Genomic DNA, 22,393 nt, shown 5'->3' on the forward strand with positions numbered 1-22,393 from the left:
TCATCTTCAACTTGAGTAACTTATCCAACAAGTATCTATAGGAACTCTCTGTAGATTGTGCATAAATGCGTTCAATGTCCTCTAGGATCTTAGATGCATCATCTTCAAAATCTATCATCGATAGATGCTCATTCCTCAAACTGCTCAAAATTATGTGCTTGGCTTCATCATTTTTAATACTCCAAGCTTCTATCTTGGCTAAAGCTTCTGCATCGGTTCCTGTAGGCTTTTCTTCCTTAATGGCCTGCAGAACACGCCTAGCAGCAAGATAAACTAAAATGCGCTGCTTCCACTGCACAAAATTATTGTCATCCAGCAGCATAAAACTTGGTCTTGCCTCACTACCAAAACTGGAGCTTGCCATCTTAAAACTTCAAAAATTTCCAAAATTTAAAATCTTTCAAAAATCAAAATCAAAATCTCAAATCTCAAAAATATCTTCACTACCTCTGAGCTATCTCAGTGCTGCAAACTCTGAGGGAGGGGAGGGGTAGTTAATCCCCCAAGCACACTGCAGAACAAAGAGACCATGTGCTCAACCAGGAAACTCTAACAGAAAAATCCTACACAGCTCAAAATCACAATCCAAATCAATCCTTCAAAAATACACAAAATACGCAACTCTGGGCCGCCATAACCCTTTGTGGGAATGTTCAGGAATGTGGATGAGGAGATATTGTTTAATATATCCTATCCCCGCTTGCGCTAGCAAGCACAAAACTTTAGCAGAGTAAAAACATTCCCCTTTTTGCAAAATACACAGCAGAAGAACGTTTGCGCAGGCTTGATTTAAGCCACTAAAATAAAGTGTATTTTCCTGGTATTTCCCCTTTTTCCCTCTTAAAAGAAAAGACACAACACAATGCTCTTAAAAGTATAAAAGATGTTTACTTACAAGCATCTCGAGGTACAGCACACTCAAGAGGTAGACTTGCTTAGTTAAAAGGTAATATATACATTGTGAAGTTCACTTATAAGAAGTGAGACTCCATCTCATCTCTCTCTCTAGGCTGGAGGCCTTGAGGGAGAGACTCACTAAGATGTGTGTAGTCCAAGAGGTCTGGTCCAAGAGAGGGGAAATGGCTGTTTCCTTCAGGATTTATCTGCCACTTCCTCAACTCATTTGCATGTGAAGGAAGAGGAAACTACGCTTAGTCATATCCTCCTCCTCAGTCCTCCAAGTGGACTATCTAGGGATTGTTGTGACTTGACTGCACTTAACCCTTTGCATCCCACATAAAGGGCCCCATTACCTTCAGGAACTTAGGGCCTCATCAAACCAGGGCCGGCTCTAGGGGAAGGCTGGGTGGCGCGGGGCCGGCAGGGGGGCACTGCGTGGCAAAGCCGTGTGGAAGCTGTGCTGTGCGCTGCGCCCGCCCACCAGGGCGGGGCCCCCGGAGCGATCTCCGCACCACGGCGCCCGACATGCTTGAGACGGCCCTGCATCGAACCTAAATCTGGCCCTGCATGGCCCCTAAGTTACTACTGAAATCCTGCATCCTTTTAAATCACAAGTGTTCTGATTTAATTTTTGTCCAGCTATGGATCACTGGTTCCCCCTCCAGAGGGCAATAATGTCATAGCGCCAGGAAAGCCTTGCAACACAACTAACGAAGTGGAATTTTGTGCAGACGGTGCAGTATAAAAGCCCCCCACCAAAAAATGCATCCATGGCATGTTGAAGGAAACACCAGCAACCCCTCAACAGTTAAAATCCTACTGGGGTGTAAAGCCGCAGAGCAGAAGAATTCCCCCCTGGATTTTCCACAAGGATAAAAGTGGGAATCTAGCCCCCTTGTCCCGCCTCCCCACCGAAAACGGAAGCCTGGTTTCCGTAACGATCTCATCCAGGTCTGTTGGACACTTTACCTGTACAGTATTTTAAGAAGGCAACAAAACATATTGGTTTGAAAGAGTGACCTCTAGTGGCCAAAGGGAGCCATGCCTCATCAAGGGAAGGGAAAGTTGCATTTTATTGGGCCAGCTGGCTAATTGATAAAGCTTAATTATTGGGGTTAAAAATGAGTAAAAATGGGGAGGGGAGAATGTTGCATATTTATCATCACCATCAATTTGTATGTTGCTTTTCCACGCTCAAAGTAGTTTGAAAAGCTTGCAAATAACTCGCAAACGTTTACAAGACGTAAGAAATTTTATTTTTATTTTTTTTGCAAACCGCTTTGAGGTTTTCTACAATCAAGAGGCACATAAATGTCATGAAGTGGGTAATAAATAAATAGCTTGTCATAAACAGCTGGCAAATGGAAACCTTTAATTATATGGGGTGGTTGCTGGAGTCGAGACTTAGTTTTGGAGATGCACTATTTTGCCTTTATTTTTGTTATCTTATTATGATTTATCCATAGACTGCTTAATGTTATTGCATAGTTATTCATACAGGATATTGTCATTAACTTGCTGTTTAAAGCTATTTAAGCAATGTGCGAATCGAAGCAGAGGCAAAATTCTCACCTCTCCAGTTTTTTGCAGTGTAGTTCTTCAGCCAAGCAACGTGTACCGTATTGTCTCTGCAAGGGTACAGTTTACTTATCAACACACACATATTTCCAGAAATAACATGCAGAAGTGCATTACTTTAGGGTCAATTGCTCTGCAGGAATGTGTATATTGGGGTGATTTTATGCAAACACGTGTATGTTACGAGAAATTTGCACCGAAATGCTGCTGAATTTTCACGAGGATTTGTTTGAACAGAAATTCACAGGTGAATGTGAAAACCATAGAATCACAGAATGGTAGAGTCGCAAGGGACACCAAGGGCCATCTAGTCCAACCCCCTGCAACGCAGGAATCTTTGGCCCAAGGTGCGGTTCGAACTCCCAGCCCTGAGATTAAGAGACTTCTGCTCTACCGAGGGAGCTATGTGAAGAGCCGAACGTAGAACTGGGGAAGAAACCGAGAGAAATAAAAATCAATGTAATTAACCCATCTTCATCTCTCATGGGAGCAATTTCCATAGTTTAACAACGAGCTGTGTAAACAAGTAAATGAGCACATGCAGAGTCCTGATTTATTTCTTTATAATTACTTAATTAATTGATTCACGTCCCTTCACTGAAATGCCACAGGGCAGTTTACGACGTAGTAACATAATAAGAGAAACATACCATACAAGGAGGTGTATTCAATGTAATATAAAGCAGGTGCATTAAACTAAATTTAAACTGAATTATTGTGCCTCACCCTGGGATCACTTGGAATGAAGCGTGGTGCAGAAATACATCACATAAATAAATAGCATAGCATCCATGCAATCACATGACACCCATAAAACACAGGAGAATTCAAACGGTTCTATAAATATATTTCATAATAAGCAGTGCATTGTTTTTAGTTTTTATTTTATTAATTACCCACTCTTCACCCTAAGGTCCCAGAGCAATTGAAAAGACAACGTTGAAAGCAATTTTAAAAGCTTACAAGTACAAAAAAATGCAACTGCAAAAAATAGCATCTAACGAGAATAGCAAGCACAGCGGTCTGATAAAAATAACAGAAGTCTACCCAGTTGCTTATTTTTCTGACTTTAATTCAAATTTGGGATTTCTCTATCCAATGCTGGACTTGGCTCAAAATTTCTTCTACTGGAAGATCTTGTTTGTCCTGTTACCTCGCTTGCATCTCAATCTTTTTGTTTTCTAATTCAGACCTAGCCGCCCTCCCACCCCAACCGAGGCTTAAGATCTCTTAACTAGCAAGGCACAAATTATTTGGGTCTCTGGTCCCCTTTTCCGGAAGCCTCGTAGAAGAGGTGCGTCTCTTCACCCGCTTCCGGAAGAACGCAACACCCTCAACTTCCGGTCCCTCGATCATCTTGGCTGCCCTCCTCTGACACCTTCTCCACCTTTGTTCACGATGGAGCTCAGTCCCCAAACCCTGCCTGAACCCACTTCGAAAATATCCTCCAGAAACTCCTGCCACTGCTCTGCCCGCTGCTCTCTCCACCGCCTGGCCCAAGAAAGGGGTATTCATGTCCAAGTGGTCATTATTGTCAACCGTAGTTACATTATTGGCTAAAAAGCTCTTTGGTCAAAAGAGGGTTCCAAATGGTCAAACATTTCCCCTCCGCAGCAAGCCAGCTGCCTCTGCAAAGCTGGGCATGAATTGCTCCTTTCCTTTGTCCGCAGTGCCGGGGGTCCAAAGATAGATTGCCCCCGATCATGGAGGTTCCACTGAGCCATCATAACTTCTATCCACTGGCAGCCGCAAAAGGTCGTAGTGGGTGGCAGGTGAGCATGCTTACTTGGAAATAAGTTCCATTAAAATCAAAGGGGCTTACTTCCCAACAAATCTGTTTAGTCCCTGAGTGAGGAACAGTAGGAATGTAGAAAGGACCTAATTTCTGACACTCCTTGCCCAGTTGACAGGTCTCCAAGTGAGCTATGATACGGCCAATTAAAAAACCCGCATTCCAAATTCAAGCAGGGAATGTGCTCCGGGGTGAATTAAAGCTTTGTGGGGCCGTGCCCAGCACAATACCCCGTTTCTATGCGGCCCTTTTGTCTGATAGGTGCAGGAAGGGGGATTAATAAGATCAATTAAAGAGCCGGATCACAGAGGCTTCCCCCCTCCGCTGTAGTGGCTGGCAAGGCTTAAAGTCCAAAGTACAGCCTCAGCAGAGAAGAGGCACGTTTGGGAGGATGGAGGAGGGCAGGACGAGGCTAAACTTGGGGGTGTGAGTAGATGCCAAGAGTTAAGGAGCAGTCTGTGGGTGGCTAAAGCAAAAAAAAAAAAAGTCTCCAAGTCCCAGTGCACTATACCACTGAGTAGTTGGTTTTAGGGGCAAAGTGTCAATAGCTGTCATCAATATTATATTTTTTATACCCTGCCTTTTCTCGTGACAGGGACTCAAGGCACCTTACGCAAATTGAAACAGCACGATATCTAAAAACGTACAAAAGATAATAGTGAAAGAGTAATTAAACTACGCAGAATGAAAACAATATAAAAATGGATCTGTTAAAAGACAGGTGGTTAAAAAAGCACAGCACTATTAAAAAGCCCTTTTCTTTTTAACAAACAAACAAACTATCAGTTCCCAGAGGTCTGTTGGAATAAAATGGTCTTCACTGCCGGAGGAGGGACAGCAAAGTAGGAGTCTGGCTGGCTTCTCTAGGGAAGGAATTACAATGTCTGGGAGCCACCACCAATAAGGCCCTGTCCGGCGTTCCCACCAGGTGTGCCTGTGAGGGTGGCAGGACCGAGAGCAAGACCTCCCTTGAAGAGCTCAGAGCCCAAGCAGGTTGTGGGGGGGACGGGACCCGAATATGGTCCTTCAGATAGCCTGGGCCAATGGGATGGCTTCCACCTTCATGGCTGGCTTGTGAGCGCCATGGGGTGAGGTGCTCTGACTAAAATATTGCAACGTGTTTGTTTAAAGTACGCAACACTCCTGTCATTCCGAAAGGCTTGCAGCAGCAACAACAAAATCCGTAACATGATTAAAGTCAGCCTCTGTTTAAACATCAATCTGGGGCATGGGACAACTCAGTTGGGAGAGCATGGGACTCGCATCCCAGGGTTGTGGGTTCGAGTCCCACATTTGGCAAAAGATCCCTGCCTTGCATGGGGTTGGACTAGATGATCCTCGTGGTCCCTTCCAATTCTATGAAAAGATCTCCTGAGCTTGTTTGTGCCTTAAAATCACTAGAGGAGCAGCTGCTTCACATCTTTGCCCTTGTCTCCTTCATCCAGCTTCGGCGGTCAGTCTATGCACAGTTATCCTATGGAATCTCCTCTCACAGGAGGCAGGGATGACCAATAACTTGGATGGCTTTAAAAGAGGATCAGACAAACTCATGGAAGAGGAGAGGGCTATCGATGGGCTCCTAGCCAGGATGGCTCCGCTCTGCTTCCACAGTTGGAGGCAGCAACGCTTCTGAATCCCAGTAGCTGGAAACCCCAGGAGGGGAGAGTGCTGCTCTTGCGTTCAAATCCTGCTTGCAGGTTTCCTACAGGCATCTGTCTGGCCACTGTGAGAACAGGAGGCTGGACTAGGTGGGCCATTGGCTTGATCCAGCAGCCTCCTCCTATGGAAGTGTCATTTCACTAGGATGACCCCCCTGCTACCATCTTTGGCTCTTCCTGGCGTTGCTCCTGTCGATCCTCTGACCATTGCCTTGCTTCTCTCTCCTTGCAGTTTGCCCAGTATGCGGAGATTGTCAACTTTACCCTCCCGAACGGCACACAGCGAAGTGGCCAGGTGCTGGAAGTGTCTGGCTCCAAAGCCATTATCCAGGTGGGTGAGAATGACTGTTGACCCTGTGTCTCAATGAGACTCGGTTTGAACCAGGACTCAGTCTGCAGACCCTCCACGTGTCCCTATTTACCAGGGACGTCCCGGATTTAGAGAAACTGTCCCGGTTTCTGATTTGATGCTGGAATGTTCCACATTTCATAGAATCATAGAATCATAGAGTTGGAAGAGACCACAAGGGCCATCCAGTCCAACCCCCTGCCAAGCAGGAAACACCATCAAAGCATTCTTGACATATGCCTGTCAAACCTCTGCTTAAAGACCTCCAAAGAAGGAGACTCTACCACACTTCTTGGCAGCAAATTCCACTGTCGAACAGCTCTTACTGTCAGGAAGTTCTTCCTAATGTTTAGGTGGAATCTTCTTTCTTGTAGTTTGAATCCATTGCTCCGTGTCGGCTTCTCTGGAGCAGCAGAAAACAACCTTTCACCCTCCTCTATATGACATCTTTTATATACAGTGGAACCTCGGTTTATGAATTTTCGCTTCAGTTTATGAACGCTTCTGTTTAAGTACTCCACGGACCCATCTGGAACGGATTAATCTACTTTCCATTACTTTCAATGGGAAAGTTCGCTTCAGTTTATGAACGCTTCAGTTTATGAACAGACTTCCGGAACCAATTGTGTTCATAAACCGAGGTACCACTGTATTTGAACATGGCTATCATATCACCCCTTAACCTTCTATTCTCCAGGCTAAACATACCCAGCTCCCTAAGCCGTTCCTCATAAGGCATCGTTTCCAGGCCTTTGACCATTTTGGTTGCCCCCTTCTGGACACATTCCAGCTTGTCAGTATCCTTCTTGAACTGTGGTGCCCAGAACTGGACACAGTACTCCAGGTGAGGTCTGACCAGAGCAGAATACAGTGGTACTATTACTTCCCTTGGTCTAGACGCTATACTCCTATTGATGCAGCCCAGAATTGCATTGGCTTTTTTAGCTGCTGCATCACACATTTCCTTAGGATGTCCCTATTTTCATGGGAGGGTATGGAGTTATCTGACCCCCGAGACGTCTGAAGGCAATCCTGTAGAGGGAAGTTTTTTGTTTTTTTAATGTTTAATGTTTTGTTGTGTTTTTACATATGTCAGAAGCTGCCCAGAGTGGCTGAGGCAACCCAGTCAGATGTGTGGGGTGTAAATAGGAAAATTATCATGATGGAATGGGACGTCCCTGTATTCATCGGAGAAATGTTGGAGGGTATAAGCCTGTCCCCTGCTTTCATTGCTCGTCTTTGGGACATTTCGACAGCGGCATAGGGACATAACAAGAGCCTGCTGGATGAGGCCAATGACCCATTTCCTCCAGCATCCTGCTCTCTTGTTGACTCGACTGTGGGAAACCCTTCAAGCAGGATCTGTGCTGAAGAGTTTTCTCCCCATCCTCAGGTTTCCAGCAAGTGGTACTCAGAAGTGTGGCTGCACAGCCATCATTGCATCACTTTGCATATCACACCTTTTCTCTAAGAAGCACAAGGCGCTGTACACATAATAATAATAATAATAATAATTATTATTATTATTATTATTATTTATTATTTATTATTTATATCCCGCCCATCTGGCCGGGTTCCCCCAGCCACTCTGGGCGGCTTCCAACAAAAAACTAAAATACAGAAATCCATCAAACATTAAAAGCTCCCTAAACAGGGCTGCCTTGAGATGCCTTCTAAAGGTCTGGTAATTGTTGTTCTCTTTGACCTCTAGTGGGAGGGCGTTCCACAGGGTGGGTGCCACTACCGAGAAGGCCCTCTGCCTGGTTCCCTGTAACTTGGCTTCTCATAACGAGGGAACCGCCAGAAGGCCCTCAGCGCTGGACCTCAGTGTCCGGGCAGAACAATGGAGGTGGAGACGCTCCTTCAGGTATACTGGACCAAGGCCGTTTAGGGCTTTAAAAGTCAGCACCAACACTTTGAATTGTGCTCGGAAACGTACTGGGAGCCAATGTAGGTCTTTCAGGACCGGTGTTATGTGGTCTCGGCGGCCGCTCCCAGTCACCAGTCTAGCTGCCGCATTCTGGATTAGTTGTAGTTTCCGGGTCACCTTCAAAGGTAGCCCCACGTAGAGCGCATTGCAGTAGTCCAAGCAAGAGATAACTAGAGCATGCACCACTCTGGAGAGACAGTCAGTGGGCAGGTAGGGACTCAGCCTGCATACCAGATGGAGCTGATAAACAGCTGCCTTGGACACAGAATTGACCTGCGCCTCCATGGACAGCTGTGAGTCCAAAATAACTCCCAGGCTGTGCACCTGGTCCCTCAGGGGCACAGTTACCCCATTCAGGACCAGGGAGTCCTCCACACCTGCCCGCCTCCTGTCCCCCACAAACAGTACTTCTGTCTTGTCAGGATTCAATCTCAATCTGTTAGCCGCCATCCATCCTCCAACCACCTCTAGGCACTCACATAGGACCACCGCCTTCACTGGTTCTGATTTGAAAGAGAGGTAGAGCTGGGTATCATCCGCATACTGATGAACACCCAGCCCAAACCCCCTGATGATCTCTCCCAGCGGCTTCATATAGATGTTAAAAAGCATGGGGGAGAGGACAGAACCCTGAGGCACCCCACAAGTGAGATCCCAGGGGTCTGAACACTCATCCCCCACCACCACTTTCTGAACACGGCCCAGGAGGAAGGAGCGGAACCACTGTATGACAGTGCCCCCAGCTCCCAAGCCCTCTAGACGGTCCAGAAGGATTTTATGGTCAATGGTATCAAAAACTGCTGAGAGATCCAGCAGAACTAGGAAACAGCTCTCACCTTTGTCCCTAGCCCACCGGAGATCATCGACCAGTGCAACCAAGGCAGTTTCAGAATCAGAGGATCATAGAACTGGAGAGCTGGAAGGGACCCCCCAGGGACATCTAGTCCAACCCCCTGTAATGCAGGGATCTCAGCTACAGCATCCATGATAGAGCGGGCCACCCAACCTCTGCTTAAAAACCTCCAAGGAAGGAGAGTGGAATTCTCCCACATCCTCATTTAATTCCCACAAAAACCCTGTGATGGAGGCTAGGCTGAGAGGCAGTGCCTGGCCCAAGCTTGTCCAGTGAGCATCATGGCTGTGGGGGAATTTGAACCCTGGTCTCTCCCAGTAGTCTAACCACTGAACCACAGTGGTTCCCATTGTTGTTGTTGTGGTTTAGTCGTGTCCGACTCTTTGTGACCCCATGGACCAGAGCACGCCAGGCACTCCTGTCTTGCACTGCCTCCTGCAGTTTGGTCAAACTCATGTTCGTAGCTTCGAGAACACTGTCCAACCATCTCGTTCTCTGTCGTCCCCTTCTCCTCTCCATCTTTCCCAACATCAGGGTATTTTCCAAGGATTCTTCTCTTCTCATGAGGTGGCCAATGTATTGGAGCCTCAGCTTCACGATCTGTCCTTCCAGGGAGCACTCAGGGATGATTTCCTTCAGAATGGATAGGTTTGATCTTCTTGCAGTCCATGGGACTCTCAAGAGTCTCCTCCAGCACCGTAATTCAAAAGCATCAATTCTTCAGCGATCAGCCTTCTGATCCCATTACTATTTATATTAAACTCCACTGATTTTGGATGGCTACAGACTTTGTTGGCTTTAACAGATGAGTCCTTTTGGCCCAATCGAGCAAGGCTATTATATTTTTATTTACAACTTTCCTTTTGCCAAAACCTATGCTGTTTTCTTCCTATCTGCTATGGCTGAGCCAATATAATTAATTATGTCATTTCAACGCATTCCAGTGGCAGGGATACGTCAAAAACAATGCAGAAAATAATGTATTTATTTGCAGAACGTTTGAAGGCTCCAGAGAAAATCATGGTAGCGAAAGCTTCTTGTAGGAATATGCAGATTGTGGCAGATTTAAACCATTTTGGGGGGAGGACAAAAACACAAAGAATCCAGCACGGCTCCAAAGAGATAGAAGTATCAGCTCATACAAAGATCCCCCTTACATAATAATAATAATAATAATAATAATAATAATAATAATAATAATAATAAGTTATTATTTATACCCCGCCCATCTGGCTGGCTTTCCCCAGCCACCCTGGGCGGCTTACAGCAGAAAAATGAAATAAAATAATTAAACATTAAAAACCTCCCTAAACAGGGCTGCCTTCAGATGTCTTCTAAAAATCTGGTAGCTGTTTTTCTCTTTAACATCTGATGGGAGGGCGTTCCACAGGGCAGGCGCCACCACCGAGAAGGCCCTCTGCCTGGTTCCCTGCAACTTGGCTTCTCGCAACAAGGGAACCGCCAGAAGGCCCTCAGTACTGGACCTCAGTGTCCGGGCAGAACGATGGGGGTGGAGATTCTCCTTCAGGTATACTGGACTGAGGCCATTTAGGGCTTTAAAGGTCAGAACCAACACTTTGAACTGTGCTTAGAAACATACTGGGAGCCAATGTAAATCTTTCAAGACCGGTGTTATGTGGTCTCGGCGGCCACTCCCAGTCACCAGTCTAGCTGCCGCATTCTGGATTAGTTGTAGTTTCCGGGTCACTTTCAAAGGTAGCCCCACGTAGAGTGCATTGCAGTAGTCCAAGCGGGAGATAACCAGAGCATGCACCACTCTGGAGCTGCGTAAGAGAAAAGATGAATGCGTACCAGATGGAGCTGCGTAAGAGAAAAGATGAATGAAAATAAAAGTATTTCCCCTGTGAGCTCCATTATTGACAATAAAGGTTCTACATAGATTTAAATGAGCCACACACAATATTTGTATAAGAAATAACATATACAGTACTTTTCAGTCTGTGGGATATCATTTCAAAAAGTGCAATTTGCCAAAGTTTTGAATGCTATCCATCCAAATTGCAGCAGTTTTCTGTTTTCCTTTGGGGCAGAATTCTTTCCCTTCCTTACTCCCGAGTAAAAGCAGACAAGGCAGCAGCCTTCGCCCTTTGTCTTTTCAGGATGCGGTTCATCCTCCCCTTAAGATGTCTCCGCAGCAGAGAGAAGCTGATGCTTCATGTTGTTCTTGAACTGCAAGCCAAAAGTCAAGGCTGAGACACCTGGACAGGCGAGGAAGACCTGAAATACATAATGCTCTAGTCTAGAGGGATACTGAGAAAGGTCCTGACTTGAGACTCGGAGAAGCAAATTGAAGGCTCAGATCTCCGGAAGTCAAATCGAAAGCTCTAGCGCAGATAGAGAAATCAGGAAACTGGAAAGGACATTCCTCTGCACAACCAGATGGTAGGTGGGGAAGATTTCGGGCCTGAGGGCCACATCCCTTTCAGGGTAACCTTCTGGGGGCCACATAGCCATGGTGAGGGCCAGAGGGAAAAGTGGGTGGGCCCTTTGTAAGGGAAGCCAAGTCTCTCCACAGAGACGCACACACAGGGGCGACTTTTGAACTGGGGCACTGGGGAGATTTCAAAAAACAGCAACCATTTTTTCTCATCTTTAAGGTTGCTTTTCTCCTAGGCACTTGTACCTCTCATTCGGCTGCCTCAGCTCCACCCGTCTTCTTACCCCAATCTTCCAACCTGCGCCCGTCCATCATGAGCGCATCCCCTCCTACCCCTGAGAGGGTTGCCAACTATTTCACTAGCAGTGCTGCCGTGTCTCTAACAGAAGCCTGAGCTGTGGAGACTTGGCAGATGAAGCTAGACCTCACTTGGAGACAACCTGCATGGGAACAGCTCTCCTTGCTAAATTCCCTCCGCCATCTGGCTGTTGTTAAAGGTAGTGGCGCCCGTAAAAGAAAGAAAGAAAGAAAGAAAGAAAGAAAGAAAGAAAGAAAGAAAGAATCATAGAGTTGGAAGAGACCCCAAGGGCCATCCAGTCCAACCCCCTGCCAAGCAGGAAACACCATCAAAGCATTCTTGACATATGGCTGTCAAGCCTCTGCTTAAAGACCTCTGAAGAAGGAGACTCCACCACACTCCTTGGCAGCAAATTCCACTGTCAAACAGCTCTTACTGTCAGGAAGTTCTTTCTAATGTTTAGGTGGAATCTTCTTTCTTGTAGTTTGAATCCATTGCTCCGTGTCCGCTTCTCTGGAGCAGCAGAAAACAACCTTTCTCCCTCCTCTATATGACATCCTTTTATATATTTGAACATAGCTATCATATCACCCCTTAACCTTCTCTTCTCCAGGCTAAACATACCCAGCTCCCTAAGCCGTTCCTCATAAGGCATCGTTTGACCATTTTGGTTGCCCTCTTCTGGACACGTTCCAGCTTGTCAGTATCCTTCTTAAACTGTGGTGCCAAGAAAGAAAGAAAGAAAGAAAGAAAGAAAGAAAGAAAGAAAGAAAGAAAGAAAGAAAGAAAGAAAGAAAGAAAGAAAGAAAGAAAGAAAGAAAGAAAGAAAGAAAGAAAGAAAGAGAAGTTGGCAATCCCAACCCTGCAGGTTTTCTTCCAGCCACATTGGCCTTTCGCAGCATCGATGTACAAGGACAGACCTTTTCCCTGCCAGCACCCAGAATGTTTGTCAGCATTCTGTGACCTCACAGCTGCTTTATCCAGAGGGCCAGACCATGAAAGGAGGGCACCCTCTCTAAGCGCAGCCCCCGTGCCTTGGATCTGGGGGTGAGTGGCTGGCAGGGACTTAGGACCAGCAAGGCAGAGGGTCATCTTCTATCTTCTGGGAAGGGGCTGCACAGTTTACCCCTCCGTGCAGAGAAGCAGGTTCCTCCCCAGGGATGCTCACCTCTCCAAGCCCCCTGACCTTTCCTCGCCCTCTGGGAGTGCCCGGTATGCCCTTTCCGCCTGCCCTGCTCTGATGAGCAACGCCTTGAGCCTAGTAGCCCTGTGGAGGCGAGGGACCCGTGCAGTTGACCTGCGGGGGACCTCTGCTGGCGAGCGGCCAGACTCCAGCCCTCTAATGCCACGGAGACCTCTGCAGGGCCCTTCTAATCCTATTAGGGAGTCAGCCTCGCCAGCACCCCCTGCCCGGCCTTTGGCAGAAGCCGCTTAGGGAAAGCCTGATATACGTGGATCTGGGGGTGGGGAGCTTATTCCACCCTTCCCAGCCCCCCACCCCACCCCACCCCACTGCAACAGCTGGCTGATGTGTGAACATTCTTTCGCAAGGGGCCACACAGATCTAATTAAAGCGGCGATCTGGAGGTCACTGCCTTCAAACGGTGTCAAATATTATTCCGATCAAAGGGAGCCTTTCGGGGGTCCCTTCGGAATGGATAGGGGAGGGGGAGGCATGCTGGATCCAATTAGAAGAAGGTGCTTTTTCCTCCGGCTAAGCGCGGACTGCATTTGCCATGGGAGCAACACCGGGCTCTTCCTTCTGTTGCGGTGGTTTTCCAAAAATGCCAACTCAGAAGGGAGGCTGGCGACTCGGGGCCCCTCTCCCCCAAGGAAGCCGGGAAGGATCCAGGCCTGTTGCTCCAAACTTAGCGCATCATGTGTGGGAGAGAGAGGAGGGCGCATTGGGTCACCCAATGGGGTTTGCGCACCTCAGTTTCCCTCTTCATGCAACCAACTGGGTGGGGGCCGTGGAGGCAAAGAGGGTAGGGGGCAACCAAGATGATCAAGGGTCTGGAAACCCAGCATTATGAGGAATGGTTGAAGGAGCTGGGTGTGTTTAGCCTGGAAAAGAGGAGACTGAGAGGAGATAGGATAGTCATTTGAGGCTCTGGAGGGTAGGACCCAAACCAATAGATTCAAGTTACAAGAAAGGAGATTCCGACAAGATTATGAAGAACTTTCTGATGTGAACAACAGGGAAACAGCCTCCAGGGCCGGCTCTAAGGCAAGGCTGGGTGGCACAGGGCGCCAGGGCGCCAGGGGGGCGCCACGCAGCTGTGCCCATGGCAGGCTGCGCCCACCCGCCCGCCACGCTAGGAAATGGGGCGGAGGGGGGCGCCGGAGGGATCTTCGAACCACAGCGCCAGGGCACCAGATACGCTTAAGACGGCCCTCTCTTGGGGCCTCTCTTGGGACAGGAGGATGGGGACTCTTCTTCACTGGAAGTTTTTAAACAGGTTGGGTGGCCATTTTGGTCAGGGAAATTTCAGCTGTGGTTCCTGCATTGCAGGGGTTTGGACTCGATATCCGTTGGGGGTCCCTTCCAACTCTACAATTCTATGATTCTGTGAATGGCTGCTAGCAGAAGAACATAAGAAGAGCTTGCTGGATCAGGCCCGTGTCCCACCCAGTCCAGAACTCTGTTCTCACTGTGACACAAGAGCCCTCCTGCAGTTTCCAGCAACTGGGATTCAGAAGGATATCAGAAGGATATATCTTTTAGGAGACACCTGAAGGCAGCTTTTTAATGCTTAATGTTTTATATATGCTGGAAGCTGCCCAGATTGGTAGTGGCAGCCCATTCAGATGGGTGGGGTACAAATAAAGTATTATTATTATTATTATTATTATTATTATTATTATTATTATTTATGAATAATGTTTAGCAGAGGGGAGGCAGTTCCCCACTTTCATGGTGAGGCAGTAACAGCAATAGCACGGTAGTGTTGACGAGGCATCACAAAGAACAACCAAACGGGTAGAAGGACACGCCCTCCAAAATCCTGCTGATCAAAATTGGACACTCAATTTTCCATCTGTACTTTGGTGCAAGCCACCTGACTCGCATCACCAGAGTGCCGGGCCAAAAAACAGGACATTCCAGGATCCAATCAGAAGCCAGGATGGCTCTTGTAATTCCGGGACGCCCTGCTCAAATTGGGACGGTTGAGGGGTATGGAATGAATCCCCCACAGTACTGTTGTGTCCATAACATGAGGCAGAATACACCCTATGCAATAAATACACCCTATGCAATAAAACGTCCAACTGGAGAATCTCTGAGCTGCTCTTCCTTATCTGCTCATTTCCGGACTCTGCTGGGTGCGCCAAGCAGCAAGGAAGGGGGTGTCAATATAGAGAGACAAAGGTCCCATTAACGCTTGTTTTTCCTTTTTCCCCTTCCAGATTTTTCTTTGTTTTTAAACAAATGTATGCAAGAACCGTCAAATACTTAGGCAGCAGTGCACCTAATGTTATTTGTTTTATCCATTGACTCTAGGCATAAACACATTCAGCATTCAAACATGTTACTTAATGTAACCTTTCCATGGAGAGTATTGAGTAGTTGGCATAACAAGGTCTTGAGTTGGGCCATGGACATAGTGAAAGAAAGGGGGCCCTGTTTCTTGGAAGGTGCCTCTATTCATTATGCCTCTAATTGCCCTCCTGTGTCTGGTAAAACACTCGGACATTGCTGCACCCCTGATATTAATTACCCATGTGTTCATTAAGCCCCTTTGGTGCTGCTAGCACAGCGCTTTCATTTCACCCCTGGAGGCAAACTCCATTGTCTTTCGAGACATTGGGGAATGGGGTTGGCCACTGCGAGAACAGGATGCTGGAGTTGTTGGGACCCATTGGCCTGATCCGGCAGGCTCTTCTCCAGTTCCAGAGGCAGTCTATCGGGATTCCTAGGTTCTACGGGGAGTTTGGTAGGGTTGCCATATGTCCTCCATTTCCAGGACATGTCCTCCTTTTTGTGAGTTGAGTCCTTCACAGCAATCCATAGTTATAAGTAGAAGTCGGCAAATGTGTCCCCTTTTTGGCTCTTCAAAATATAGCAACCCTAGAGTTTCGGCACTGTGAAAACGGGATGCTGGACTAGATGAGCCACTGGCCTGATCCAGCAAGCTGTTCTTAGGCTTAAATGGGAGATTGCGACCCAGAGAGCCAAAGTGTCTGGGGAGGAGCGAAAGAGGCAATAAGAGAGATGCTTCCTTTTCATCTTGCTGGCAAAATTCCTCCAAATGCAGATTGCCCAGCACAAAACGCAGCCCCCTCTCCCTGCTCCCTTCCCATCTGGACCTGCCTGGCCTCATTTGCCGTTAATCCTCCCTAATTGCCCGTAATTGGGTCCTTGCCCTCTGGGGCCCTTGCCTTGCAGGTGTTCGAAGGAACATCTGGGATCGATGCGAGGAAGACGTCCTGCGAGTTCACGGGGGACATTCTCCGCACACCTGTTTCCGAGGACATGCTTGGTACGTAAACGGGGAATTGGGGAGGAGGAATCCGTCTGGGGTAATGCATTGCTACAGCTGCAAAGTGAAGTGTGAGCTAATCCCGTTACAAAGAGGGTGGGGGGAGCGAAAGAGGCTGCAGGAACAAAGGAAAGAGAGGGAAAAGGCCAAAGGGCAGCCAGAGATGGCCCTGACTGCCATCAAGGGAGTTGAGACAGGGAGAGGCTTTCGGGTGCTGGAGTGGGAGGCGGGCGCTGGCTCTGAGCCATACAAGCCATGGGCATAGCCAGGATTTTTGTTGGGGGGGGGCGCAGAACCCCAGTTTGCTATGTATTTTTTTTGATTTTTATTTATTTGGGGGACAGCTGCCCCTCCCTGCCCCCCCATGAGTCATCTTAGGGCTCACTCCAGCAATGTTTGATGGGGGAGGCGCTGAAAGGAGTTAGAATCATAGAATTGTAGAGTTGGAAGGGATCCCGAGGGCCATCTAGTCCAACCCCCTGCAATGCAGGAATTTCAGATAAGCATTCATGGCTTTGGAGTTGTCTAGGGTTGCCATATTTCAAAAAGTGAAAATCCAGACTCAAAAGTTGTTCGGGGCTGCCAAAGCTGTGGAGCTTTTAAAAGTTTTGCCCAGAGTTGTTGGACCTTTGCAAAATCTCAAAAAATAAAAATGGATCTATTTTTAAGTAAATTCGCCAAAATCTACACTTCCATCGTGTGTTGGAATACGCCCAGATTTTCCTGGACATTTCAGCGATTTCAACCCAGACACTGTTTCCAACAGCCAAATCCCAGTAAGGTCTGGGAAATTCCAGACGTATGGCAACCCTAGAGTTGTCGTCCAAAACATTAGGAGGGCACCGGGTTGGCAAATGCTGGCCTAGACCCTGACCCTGGGATTAGGGTGGTCCTTCTCCCCTCTTGGGGTGTAGCTGAGGATTCCAGCAGTGGGAAAACTGGGAATCGGTGCCCCCTCCATCCTAAACTCTGCTGTGCTGTGGATATGTCTTTTGATGCCCTGAGTGGAAGATTATGAGTCATGGCAGCAGGGAGAGAGAGGGAGAGTGAATTAACGCTGTCAGGCTGTTTTGTGTATTATGAGTGCTGTAATGCTTTGTGAAGTTTATAATAGGACTTTTCTTGCGGTTGTGCGTTTCAGCCTATTTTTTAAGCCATTTTGCAAAGTGTTTTATAGAAGGCGTTAGTTTTGCTGATGGTTTATAATTGCTTTACATGATTCATGTTGCAATTGTGATGTTCTGTTATATAATTGCAATTTTTTGCATGTAAGCCACATTGTGACTCATCATGTCAGTGAAAAGTGGCATAGAAATATAATGAATGAATGAACTGTGAAAAGGCTAGCTCCATCAGGCCTCGGGCGCAGCCATCCCACCTGCTATCCCTTCTCATTTCATCACCTTTGCTGGAGGCCCAGCTCCATTGAGCACCTCCTTGCCTCTGGACTGTGCCAGCTGCCCATTATCGGAACAACAGCTTAGAAATTGGAGCCTGACTTTTGGTTTTCCACTGCCATCCCTGTGCACTTTTCCTTGTGTGTCGTGTCATGTCATGCCATTTATTGATTTTTTAAAGGATCATTAGCCTGCAGGACAAGGGCTGGCGTGCATCTTGGGGGCAGGGCGCCCAGCGTGGGCGGGGGCAGCCACAATAGCACCCTGCCAGTGGGTGGGCGCCACTACCAAGAAGGCCCTCTGCCTGGTTCCCTGTAGCTTTGCTTCTCACAGTGAAGAAGAAGAAGAGTTTGGATTTGATATCCCGCTTTATCACTACCCGAAGGAGTCTCAAAGCGGCTAACAATCTCCTTTCCCCTCCTCCCCCACAACAGACACCCTGTGAGGTGGGTGGGGCTGAGAGACTTCAGAGAAGTGTGACTAGCCCACGGTCACCCAGCAGCTGCATGTGGAGAAGCGGAGACGCGAACCCGGTTCCCCAGATTACGAGTCTGCCACTCTTAACCACTACACCACACTGGCACCACACTACACCACACAGTGAGGGAACCTCCAGAAGGCCCTCGGAGCTGGACCTCAGTGTCCGGGCTGAACAATGGGGGTGGAGATGCTCCTTCAGGTATACTGGGCCAAGGCCATTTAGGGCTTTCAATGTCAGTACCAACACTTTGAATTGTGCCCAGAAACATACTGGGAGCCAATGTCGGTCTTTCAGGACCAGTGTTATATGGTCTCGGCGGCCGCTCCCAGTCACCAGTCTGGCTGCCGCATTCTGGATTAATTGCAGGTTCTGGGTCACCTTCAAAGGTAGCCCCACGTAGAGCGCATTGCATTAGTCCAAGTGGGAGATAACCAGAGCATGCATCACTCTGAGACAGTCCGCAGGCAGGTAGAGTCTCAGCCTGCGTACCAGATGGAGCTGGTAGAAAGCTGCCCTGGACACAGAATTGACCTGCACCTCCATGGACAGCTGTGAGTCCAAAATGACTCCCAGGCTGCACACCTGGTCCTTCAGGGACACAGTTACCCCATTCAGGACCAGGGAGTCCCCCACACCCTCCAGCCCCCTGTCCCCCAAGAACAGTACTTCTGTCTTGCCAAGATCCAACCTCAGTCTGTTAGCCCCCACCCATCATCTTCCTCTGCCCCCCACCGACTCATTTCTTTAGGTGGCCAAATTAACCTTTTCGCCCAAAGATCTGTCTTGAACATCCGCCAGAGCCTCCCCCCCCCCTTTATAGATTGGCTATCGGCCACCGCAGGGGAGGAATCAATACAGCTGCATTCGCCCTCCCTGCCTCCCCCTCGCCAGTGAGTGTCCCCCCCCCCAATGCGCAACAACTTTCTTCCGGTCCTTTAAGAGGGACGGTGGAAAAGCCCTGTCCTTGTCACAGCAAATGAAGATCAATGCCAAGATGGAAATGGGAGGAAGGAGCCACAGGACCATGAAAGGCCAGTAAGCTTGGTATTCACCACCACGCATTCTATTTGTCTTAGACACACATCACTGAAGCACAAAAAGGAAAAGGAGAGAGGGAGGGGGAGAAGGGAAGGGAGAAAGAGCAGAGGGAAACCTTTGCTCAATCGAAGCACCTGCAGTCCTGTGCTTGCAAGATCTGCGGCTTAGCCAGCCACTTGGAGTGACGCACACCATAGGTGCCAACTCCCTGGGGCCCTGGGCACCTGCAAAATTCTCCATGAAGGGGCCAGGCACAAAGTTTGGTGCCAAGGCCATGCACACTGCATGGCACCACGGCCCCAGGCACCCACAGTCGCGGGGCCAAGTTGGCACTCCTGCCACACACATACCTCTTGGACCTACCTCCCAGTCTCCTTTGCCCGTTCCCCTCCTGAGGATTAGGTGCGGGCAGCAAAAGCACAAGCCGCAGCCCCCCTCCCTGCCAATCCTGCCCAGGGTGTGCCACCCACACCATGGCACTTCTGCAACACAGTCGGCACCCTCTGCTGGTGGGGTAGAACTTGGCTGCTGTCTGCACAGTCCTGTACAGGACTATCAGCTCACACACTGTATTATTATTATTATTATTATTATTATTATTATTATTATTATTCCAATCAATCAATCAATAGAAACCAGTAATAACAAAAACAACAATAAACCGTTTACAGTTATACCCAAATTAAAATAACCGCCAACCCCAGCTAAACATTGCACCAACCCCAACCTGACAAAAACAAAAGAGAGGAATCAAAATTAGAACCATTTAAAACATTGTAAAACATTTTCGCCAGTTGCTCCAACCCGAGAGTTGTTCCAGCAATGGCCTCCCAAGAGCCTCTTTTAACTGTTTATATTTATTTATATCCCCCCTTTCCCCCTTCACTGAAGGTGGCCTGCAGATAAAATAGAAACAGCCAGAAACATAGGAGAAAAAAACATTTAAAACAGTTAAAGATTAATAGGATTAAAACTGTGTGAGTGTGTGTATGTAAAGTCAAGTACTTTATTATGTTCATAGACCAGCATAAGCAAAACATCAAAATAAATAGCATAACAGTATGAATCTAAATGAATAATTATTAAATAAATAAGAGCAAGAACCAAACATAGATTTAAACATATAAATAGAACACTTAATTAAGCATAGATAATGGGATGCAGGTGGCGCTATAGTCTAAACCACTGAGCCTAGGGCTTGTCAATCAGAAGGTCGGCGGTTCGAATCCCCACGATGGGGTGAGCTCCTGTTGTTCGGTCCCAGCTCCTGCCAACATAGCAGTTCGAAAGCATGCCCAAAAGTGCAAGTAGATAAATAGGTACCGCTCCGGCGGGAAGGTAAATGATGTTTCCGTGCGCTGCTCTGGTTCGCCAGAAGCGGCTTAGTCTTGCTGGCCACATGACCCGGAAGCTGTACGCTGGCTCCCTTGGCCAATAAAGCGAGATGAGCGCTGCAATCCCAGAGTCGTCCGCGACTGGACCTAACCGTCAGGTGTCCCTTTACCTTTAATGGGTGCGTAAACGTTTATAAGAAAAAATAAAAGATAGGTTAACACAGCTATATGGGGTGGGCTTCAGAGGTGTGGATCTAATAATATGGGCCTTAAGTTTAGGATTGAATTGTAACATAGACCATTCTTCTATTGAAAGATTGTATGAAATATCTATTAAACCACAGAATTGTAGACTTGGAAGGGACCTTGAGGATCATATAGTCCAACCCACTGCAACGCAGGAATGTGGATCAAACCTGCAACCTTGACATTATCAGCACCTCTCTCTAACCAACAGCTGACGATCATTGCAGCAAAACATCACATCACCAGCCCTTTCCTTATAAAGAGGCCATTGCCAAAAGCCCATTGGTTAAGGCTATGGAATGGCTCTATTCTGCTGCCACGGCTGGAGGCAGTAATTGCTCCTGGGTGCCGGTTGTTGGAAACCACGGAAGGAGAGAGATGGTTACGGGCTTCTCGCAGGTACCTGGTTGGCCCCTGTGAGAACAGGAGGCTGGACTAGATGGGCCATTGGCCGGATCCAGCAGCCTCTCCTCGTGCTCTTAGCTGTCCAAAGATGATTCCCACGTATACCTGCGGTTGTGTCTCACACCAGGCCCTCCTTCTCACACCTGTCTCTCTCTGCAGGCCGAGTCTTCAACGGTTCCGCCAAACCCATCGACAAAGGGCCAACTGTGATGGCAGAAGATTTCCTGGACATTAACGGTGAGACCTTAGTCTGGGGTGCCATGGGGAGGGATTCCGCTTGACCCCTCTGTTCCAAAGAAGACGCCGTCAAAGGGAACCGGTGAAAGTCCTGACCTCCCTCTGCTCTTAAACAGGTCTCCCATATCTAGAAGCAGAGTCGAAACAAAATAAAAAAATTCCTTCCAGTAGCACCTTAGAGACCAACTAAGTTTGTCAACTAAGCAGAATGTCATGATCACAAATAAGGAACTCCATTTTTCCAGGCAGGGAAACCCAGCGGTTTTTCCTCTGTTCCCCCACATTTATTTATCTACTGCATTTATATCAGGCTGCTGGGGTCCCCCCCACCTCAGTGCCACCTCTATTCCCCCCTCTCCTTTCTTGCCAAAGGTGCCATAATCAGTAGGGTCTTAGGGAGGGACCCAGTTCAGGCAACAGAAGCAGGTTTCAGAATCCCTGGTATAAAGTTACAGGTAGCTGTGTTGGTCTGCCATAGAAAAAACAAAATAAAAAAATTCCTTCCAGTAGCACCTTAAAGGTAAAGGTACCCCTGACCGTTAGGTCCAGTCGTGGACAACTCTGGGGTTGTGCGCTCATCTCACTCTATAGGCCGAGGGAGCCGGCGTTTGTCTGCAGACAGTTTTTCCAGGTCATATGGCCAGCATGACTAAGTCGCTTCTGGCAAACCAGAGCAGCACACGTAAACGCTGTTTACCTTCCCGCCGGAGCGGTCCCTATTTATCTACTTGCACTTTGACGTGCTTTCGAAGTGCTAGGTGGGCAGGATCTGGGACAGAACAACGGGAGCTCACCCCGTCGCGGGGATTCGAACCGCTGACCTTCTGATCGGCAAGCCCTAGGCTCTGTGGTTTAGACCACAGCGCCACCCACGTCCCAATACCCCTGGTATAGGGAGCCTTTATTTAATTTTTTGCATTTATCCCTCAAGATGGTCTACATGGTTCTCTCTCGCCCCTTATTTAATCCCCACAACACCCCTGTGAGGTAGGTTAGGCTGAGACTAAGGGTTTCTCCA

The 22,393-nt window shown here is 47.9% G+C and overlaps 1 protein-coding gene across 1 annotated transcript in view; it reads left to right on the forward strand.

Annotated features, from left to right (window-relative positions):
• ATP6V1B1 (ATPase H+ transporting V1 subunit B1) overlaps positions 1-22,393 on the forward strand; it is a 63,409-nt gene that overhangs the window by 27,227 nt on the left and 13,789 nt on the right. Inside the window, exons 3-5 of the mRNA XM_035103697.3 lie at positions 6,161-6,259; positions 16,144-16,237; positions 21,298-21,375. Coding sequence (XP_034959588.1) covers positions 6,161-6,259; positions 16,144-16,237; positions 21,298-21,375 — 271 coding nt within the window. The remainder of the gene's footprint in view (positions 1-6,160; positions 6,260-16,143; positions 16,238-21,297; positions 21,376-22,393) is intronic.

The sequence above is a fragment of the Zootoca vivipara genome, chromosome Z1 (assembly GCF_965207765.1).
Source record: "Zootoca vivipara chromosome Z1, rZooViv2.hap1.1, whole genome shotgun sequence".
Taxonomy (NCBI): domain Eukaryota; kingdom Metazoa; phylum Chordata; class Lepidosauria; order Squamata; family Lacertidae; genus Zootoca; species Zootoca vivipara.